The following is a 7,997-nucleotide window of genomic DNA, read 5'->3' as shown; positions in this document are numbered from 1 at the left end:
AAATTCGAGATTCCGAGAGTTTTGAAAAATCTAAACTCAAGATCCCGAGTTTAATTTTAGCAAATTTATGATCCATATTGATCTTTCACTTCATGTCAGGACGTTAAGAGGGTGGGCTATAATGGAAATTGAGTCGGTAAGGAATTAGAAGTGGATATAGAAAGATAGAACTAGCCGGTGTTTAGGCATAGAAGATCGAAAGGGGAGGCCCCTGGGTGGGCTATATAAGTTAAAGGGAAAATTACCAAAATACCCCTCTAATTTGTGGAAATTCCCAATATACCCCTCAAATTTCAAAAATTCCCAAAATACCCTTGTATCTATTTTCGTTGGATTCTTCAAGAATTTCTAATCTTGATTCTTGTTTGACAATTGAGATCGGTTTTTGAGTGCTTATATGTAATTTGCTGCCAATCACCTCGCAAAAAAAAGTGAAATATGTCTAAAAATAATGAAGCAATTCATCTCCAAAGCCTACATAACCGACTCAAATTTTAGTTTTAGCATCCTCTATGGTAGACAATCACTCTTCTTATGAAAAGCTACAATTTTTTTTTGTTTTTGGAGAAATTTACTCTCACAACCAGGGGTAATTTGGGAATTTTGGAAAATTTGAAGGGCATTTTGGGAATTTATGACAAATTATGGGGGTACTTTGGGAATTTTTGAAATTTGAGGGGTATTTTGGGAATTTCCACAAATTAGAGGGGCATTTTGGTAATTTTCCCTAAGTTAAAAGATAGAACTAGCCGGTGTTTAAGCATAGAAGATCGAAAATGCGGAGAGAGCACGTGCGAGTACTGCAAATGCTACCACTCTTCTTCTTCGTCGTCTTTTTGTACTCTTGTGGCTGCAGCGCTAATGTCTCTGCGGGCAGCCGTCAGCTACGCAAATTGAGAGAGGCAAGTGCTGTACTATCCTCTCTCTCTCTCTCTCTCTCTCTCTCTCTCTCTCTCTCTCTCTCTCTCTCTCTCTCTCTCAGGCCGCGCACATGCAGGCAAATTCAGTCGCCGGCAGGTAGAGATTCCAGGCGACCCCACCTCCAAGTTGGACAGTAGCGCACCGCAGCTGGAACGTGCATCCACCGCAGGTATCGGAAAGTAACGAGGCTCCCCTAGCCGTTTGCAACGGTGCACCTGCGATTCCATGCTATTTTTAGCAGTCGCTGCATGTGCAAGCTCCGACTTTTCGCCTGCCATTGGGTCGACGTTGAGCTGCTCGCAGTTGGGCTGTTCGCCTGTAGTTTGTGGCTGCGCAGTCAACCAGTCCGCCGGTTCTGGGCCGGTCGTGCAGCATGTGCGCATGCTTGACGGTAGGTGGTGTCCGGTACGGCTGTGGCCGGCGGTGCATGTGCGCAAAGTGGCAAAACCGGCCGGTTGAGATTCCAGGCGACTAGGGCCGGTCGAGGCTATGCATGTGCGCAGTCTATCCGTGTGCCACCCTTTGCCGCTTTCTGGTGATGGGTTGGTTTGTTTACTGCGTAGAGCCCTGATGGAGACGTCATTCACTGCGTGCGTCGTGAGAAGCAGCCAGCCCTTGAGCATCCCCTCCTCAAAGGCCACATTATCCAGGTACCATTCCTTCTGCGCAATTCCACACGCGCGCGCGCGCACACACACACACAGAGAGAGAGAGAGAGAGAGAGAGAGAGAGAGAGAGAGAGAGAGAGAGAGAGAGAGGGGTATGCCGTATTGAGCTCAATGTGGGGATACTGGAGGGTGGCCTAGACCGGAGGTAGATTGTGTTTGAGATTTGAGGACTTTGGCATGCCTTGTTGGTCTTCCACTCTTGCAGACGTAACTCTCATTATGGGTGCATGGGGTCGTGCATCATGTTGGATTGAAAGCAGTAACTTGTAAAGGAGGCAGGACTGCCACTGTATGTGTGATCTTGAATGGTTGCGATCAGGACCTTTTGTCCCTTTCCAAAAGAAAGAGAGAGAGAGAGAGAGAGAGAGAGAGAGAGAGAGAGGAGAGATTATCTTGCAGTCGCAATCCGACCAGTGTTGAACTCAAGACGTTTGATTCAAGAGGATAACCAATCTATCACACTTGGGGAAGAGAGAGAGAGAGAGAGAGAGAGAGAGATGTTTCTATTTGTTGAATGAAAGGAATACCGTATATGTGCAGTGGTAATCCGACGAGTTTTGAACTCAAGACTTCTGGTTCAAGAGGACAACCAATCTATCACGCTTGAGAGAGAGAGAGAGAGAGAGAGAGAGAGGGAGAGTTGTTTCTATTTGATGGATGAAATAAATACCTTTTATGTGCAGGAGTCTCCTAGTCATATCCCCAATGAGCTCGGAGAAGTACATGCCAAATCTCTACCCAACATAAAAGCATCAGATTTGCATGGTATTTTTGGTACGTCTCAACTTTGGCATGGCAAAGGACGATGCCCTCCACATACAGTCCCTATAAGGAGACCTCGGCCTATTTCAAGTGATCGTTCCAGACCACATACAAGACATCCAAATGAGACCTCCACAGATAAACCTTACACAAGTACTATGCTTGCTAGTGACCCAAGATTTTCTCACCACTAGGTAACTATCATGTACAATATTATTCCACTACTTCATAAAGTCTTGGATTTTGAAATTCTTATCTCGAAATTATTATCCATCATCCTAATGCATTTAAAGGTTAGCACATGTGAACTACTATTCTAAGTAGAGCTTAACATATAATTGGACATTACTTGCTCTAAACGTTAATTAGGTCAAAGCACATCATCTTGAAACTTCATAGTAATCGATATACTGCATAAAGGCTTTGCAAGACTTGTACTGAGTAACTTACCCAACAAAAAATTGTTCTATATTCTTCTTTGAAAGCTTAATTAATTAAATCATTAGCAATGGTCTTGTAATGGGCCACAAAAGTGGCTGGAGCCACTAAAGCGACTCATGCTTAGATTCTAGTATTTAAAGCGTAATTTTTGCATATGACATCAAAACTTCGTGAAATTTCTAGAGCATTTTGTTTTGAATGTTTCTAAGACTGTGAGAGTCATTTTGAGTAACAAATGCTAAAAATAATATTTTCCTTTAAGAAGAGCCTTTTTGCATAAAATTGTAATCTATTACTTAACTTGGGCACAAGTAGTAAATGTTGTTAGTCTTTATGTACGCAGCATTGAAGTGTACTAATTAAACTACCATTTGAAAAAAGTTTGCTATTGGTAAAACTACCATTGAGTCAAATTAGTGAAATAATATGCATTTTACCAAATTATCTTTAGAGATGGCAATGGAAAGACAACTTCACCCTTTAATTTATTTTCTCGATATCTATCTATTGTGCGTATTTCTCTGAGAGGAATTCTTTTTAGACACCTTTTTTTTAAAAAAAGCCTCTTAAAGCCACAAAATTGGCTATTTTCTAACAAGACTACTACTAGAAGAAATGTTCAATGCAAACATTTACATGAATCAATAGACCATTAGACATTTTATTTCATGAAAAGATTAACTGCAACATTAAAAATAGTTCTAATTTTTTATTATAACCATTGTTTATTTATAACTTACGGAGCATGCCATCACTGAACTTGTTCAAGACTCTATTCTTGGAACGTATGCCATCTTTAGTGCTTGGAATCCCATAGTGGCAATCCCAAGAGAAATGAGCATTGCACAACTCTGGCTTGTTGCAAGAAACTATTCAGGCACCTTTCTAGACACTATAGAAGCAGGGTGGTCGGTAAGTTCCCAAAAATTCCATCTAGTTCTTTGTGCACGTACAATGAAAAAAAGGTTGTTAAAGCCTTTGTATGGTTGTATTTGTGCTAATTCTTCATTTAAGTTTCTATCTTCTTAGTACTTTTAACTTTTTAGGTGGAACCAAGCACCTACGGAGATAGCAATACACGCTTTTTTATTGATTGGACGGTATGACATTTTATTTCAATGCACTCTCTGCAACATGTACTTATGTGATTTTTACTTAAACATATTTTTATTCGAATTTCAGAATGATTTTTACCATTCACCTGTATGTTCTAATCTAAAATGTCCCGGATTTATACAAGTCTCTAATGACATGGTTTTGGGAGGAACCATAGCCCCAACCTCTGATTTTGAAAAGCAATATGAAATGCAGTCACTCCTTGTGTGGAAGGTAAACATATCATTCAAATCTATTTTCATTGAGATGACCCTAGGAGTGACGTACAAGTACTAAATTGAAAATACATGTACACACATGTGAGTGTATGTATATCCTTCCATAACTTACTCATATGTATAATTTATACATCTTGACATATGTATTCACATGCACAAAGGCGTGTACTTTGGGATGCATGTCCATGTATTTTGTGTGTGTGGATGTGTGCAAGTGCATGTATCGTGTTTGTAAGCCAAAAGTTGGTTGATTTTTAATTCATTCTCTCCTTGCTTGTTTAGAACCAAGACTAGCCTTATCGTTTTCAGTAATACTAATCAAGTTTCCTCCTTTAAGACAATTTTTCTTTTGAGAAACAATAATGGAACTAATGAGTAAAAATGTACTCCCTTGTAGGACAAAAACACTGGGCACTGGTGGTTACGAATGGGCATGACCAATATAGGTTACTGGCCAACAAGCTTGTTCAACAATGGATTACAAGATAAGGCAACAATAGTCCAATGGGGAGGAGAGATTACCAACTATTTCAGTGATGGCCTACACACAACCACACAAATGGGAAGTGGCCATTTTGCACATGAGGGATTTGGGAAGGCATGCTATGCACGTTACCTCCACATTATGGATTCTTCCTATACTCTCTATCCTGTTCCTGCTTCTATTAAATATGTTAGTAGAAATCCTACATGCTACTCCGTATCTCCTGCTTTCAATGACGCTTGGGGTAGTGCCTTCTTCTTTGGAGGACCAGGACTTAATGTTAACTACCAATAAGATAGGATATTGTCAAGCGTATTTTGGGACAATTGTTAGGGTATTGTCCCTAGGTTTTGCATCTATAGCTTTCTAATACAATTTCATCTTATTTCTCTAGAAAAGGTTTCGGTCTATTTACACAAGATACTTTTTTAGTTTAGCAAATTCAGTTACGCAACCTATGTATGCCTTGAAACAAGAATTAAACAAAGTTATTACACTCGCCTCCATCATAGAAAGTAATTCTGTTGATCTCCCAATGAAGTGATATTATAGAAGTTTTGATTCACGCTTCTGCTCTAATCAAGATCTATGTTCATAATTCAAATTTAGAGTGTTGCTTATTTGTGCATTTTGTAGAATACAAACAATGATTTTGTCCATTACATGGTCACATGATCAACTCAACGAATAAAATTTGTGCCACATCCAAGTTTGATTTTAGTTTGCAAATTGACATATTTTATTGCTTATCCACCATTTTCAATATAGTGACTAATTGTAACGTACATCATTCTATGTAAAACTCTTCATTTTCTTGTTGGACACCTTGTATCATCACGTGTACATCATCGACAAGTGAAGAGTTTATATAGAATGGGTAGTGTACTCAAAACTTCTTTGACTTTGTCAAAAACATCGTCACAGTCATGAGACCACTCCAAGGTATCATTCTTAACTTCTTGCTGCAATGGATACAATAGATGTGATGCGAAAGGTATGAAACAAGACAAATATTTAACCTTCTATATGAAAGGGGTCAACAATCTGGTATATTTTGGAAAGGAAAGCAACAACAAAGCCTCCACTTTCTTTGGGTCTACTTCAATCCCATTTTTTGAAATCACATGTCTAAGAATCTTCACCCTTGGCTGTGCCAAATGACATTTTTAATGATTTAATTGTCCATCGTATTCATCATACCTTGCAAAAGTCAATTCAAGCTTTTGAACATGCTCTTTTCTTGAACTGTATACACATAAATCATCTTTGAATCCTTTGAAAAATTCCCAAGAAACGGGGTAAAGACCCAATCCAGTTTTCTTTCAAAAGCTTCTTCCAGCACCTCGTCTCCCTCTATCATCCCACCACTACATGCAAAGTGAGAATTTGGAGGTCACGAGCTTCTTCCAGTACTTTGTCTCCCTCTATCATCCCGTCTTCCTCCTTAGTGGAGCTGGGATCTTGCAAGAGGACAAGTGCCATAGATGCTTCAGGTAAGGTACCTATGACTGTCGTGCAGTACAACAAAAGGCACGCTACCACACAGCTCATACACACACATATACACCACATACTCGGGTGGTGTGGTCAGGCACTTCGTGCTCCACGCACTCCGACACAGAGCACGCTCCCACATGACCCCCTCTCTCCTCTCGACGTACCTGCAAAAGTTGTTCTCTCTCTCTCTCTCTCTCTCTCTCTCTCTCTCTCTCTCTCTCTCTCTCTCTCTCTCTCTCTCTCTCTCTCTCTCTCTCTCTCTCTCTCAAAAGATGGCTCAAGAAAAAACACCCAACGGGCCCAATCGGGGCCCTATATATAATTTTGTGATCACATTGGGCTTCTTGGTTTTCTGGCGGGCCCGCAGGGAAAACCACAAAGCCTGGCGGGCTTTTTGTGGGTTTCCAAGTTACCCTAAATCGGCTTATTTGTGATCATGTTAAGTGTGATTATGAAAATGTGTTAATAAGACCTTGTGATTGCACAGAATTTGTGGTAATTACATAAATATTAAATCCCTGGTCTCAAGGGCATTTTTAGAGACCAAAACTGACAATAGAGCTCACCAAGGTGTAAACACCCCAATGAAAGATTAATGACCAAGTTTCACCCAATTTGGATCATTTTTTACTTAGATATCTTGCAAGCTGGCAGTGACCAGGGACTACATACAAGAAATTGACCTACGCATAGGGGGTAAGCCTATTTCAAAGTAATCCTAGATTTGGACAAAATACATCAAGGAGAGTGCATGATTCAAGTTTGAGTCAATTTTGAGAATTTATACATCATATGCATATGATGTCTATAGGCCAGTTTGGTGCATAGATTGAGAATTTGTTGGTGCAAAAGTCTTCCCTCTGATCCTAGCATTCAATTTGTCTTATCAGATCAAGCCTTGAAACGAATTTAAGGGTCTTGTAGATTATAAAAATTAAGAAGTGAGAATTATTGTTTTGACAAAGATTTGTAGAGTCTAAATTTTTGTACAGACAGCCAGAACCGAGGCCCTTGCAAGTTGGTGATCAATTGGAAGTGCCATGTACATTACAAGTTGAGAAAGCGACTGGAGAGAAAACAAAGACAAAGGAACAACCGCAAGCAGATTTCTAAGGTAAGAGGTCTGGGTTGATACTTATGTGTGAAAGAATTGATGAATTTGAGATTTGGTAGGTGTTTGCAAAGAGATCAAAGAGTGATAGGAGATCACTTAGCTTAGTGTCAACCAAAGAGAGTGTAAAGCAGTTAAAGAGAGATCCTCTACCACCAATTATAGAAGAGGGTAGTGATACACACACCTCTTCTGAAGGATCATATCAATGTATGGCTAGCCAAAAACTTGGAGGTTTCTAGAAGCAAGGAACCATGGGGGGTAGCACCTCTTAAAAACCCTTACAGAGTGCCAAGATACACCGTAATTCTTCTTAAGGGAACCAACACCCAGGGCCATTGATGTATGCTAATGTTTGAAAATGTAAATGCATTTGTATTGTGAAGTATTGACAAGGCAATACCTTCACCACATGCCTCTACCACTTGTTGAAGGCCACATAATCTTCCAAACCGGGTTCAAAATAGAGTGGGCGGGAAGAGTCTATCTCAATTGACTTTCAATTTTTCATGCGGCAATCACGCTTGGGTAGTTGTACTTCTAAACTCTCTAGGCCTAGAGAGAGTGTAGGCCCACTTGCTTCCACCAAATGCTTTAGGATTTGTGGTTTGGATTTCGTGGTTGCTATAGTTGATGACTCTTCTTCAACCATTGGAGAGAAAACCCTTGGTGCTACAAAAAATTTGAGTGATGTGAGAGTGCTGATGTGGTTCTTAGAAGAAAATTTTTTCGTTCTTTCTTCATCTCCTCTGGCAGTACTCATTGATATAATGGTTTGG

At 40.0% G+C, this 7,997-nt stretch overlaps 1 protein-coding gene across 1 annotated transcript; it reads left to right on the top strand.

The window, feature by feature from the left end:
* Window positions 1-1,146: 1,146 nt before the first annotated feature.
* Window positions 1,147-4,904, top strand: LOC147420312 (protein neprosin-like). Its single transcript, XM_086504505.1, has 6 exons — window positions 1,147-1,326; window positions 1,485-1,571; window positions 3,537-3,704; window positions 3,839-3,892; window positions 3,975-4,121; window positions 4,524-4,904. Exons 1-6 carry the CDS (start codon window positions 1,147-1,149, stop codon window positions 4,902-4,904), a joined length of 1,017 nt encoding a protein of 338 aa, XP_086360631.1.
* The last annotated feature ends 3,093 nt before the right edge of the window (window positions 4,905-7,997 follow it).

Source organism: Adiantum capillus-veneris, chromosome 28, assembly GCF_014529385.1.
Source record: "Adiantum capillus-veneris isolate H3 chromosome 28, ASM1452938v2, whole genome shotgun sequence".
In the NCBI taxonomy this organism is placed as follows: domain Eukaryota; kingdom Viridiplantae; phylum Streptophyta; class Polypodiopsida; order Polypodiales; family Pteridaceae; genus Adiantum; species Adiantum capillus-veneris.
This window is presented reverse-complemented; position numbering and strand designations above follow the sequence as displayed.

Excerpts from the sequence above, each read along its gene's own strand:
- LOC147420312 (XM_086504505.1), top strand. The coding sequence starts at position 1,147 with ATGCTATTTTTAGCAGTCGCTGCATGTGCAAGCTCCGACTTTTCGCCT. Across the intron at positions 1,572-3,536 it reads TCAAAGGCCACATTATCCAG|CATGCCATCACTGAACTTGT; the intron begins GTACCATTCCTT and ends TAACTTACGGAG. Across the intron at positions 4,122-4,523 it reads AGTCACTCCTTGTGTGGAAG|GACAAAAACACTGGGCACTG; the intron begins GTAAACATATCA and ends ACTCCCTTGTAG.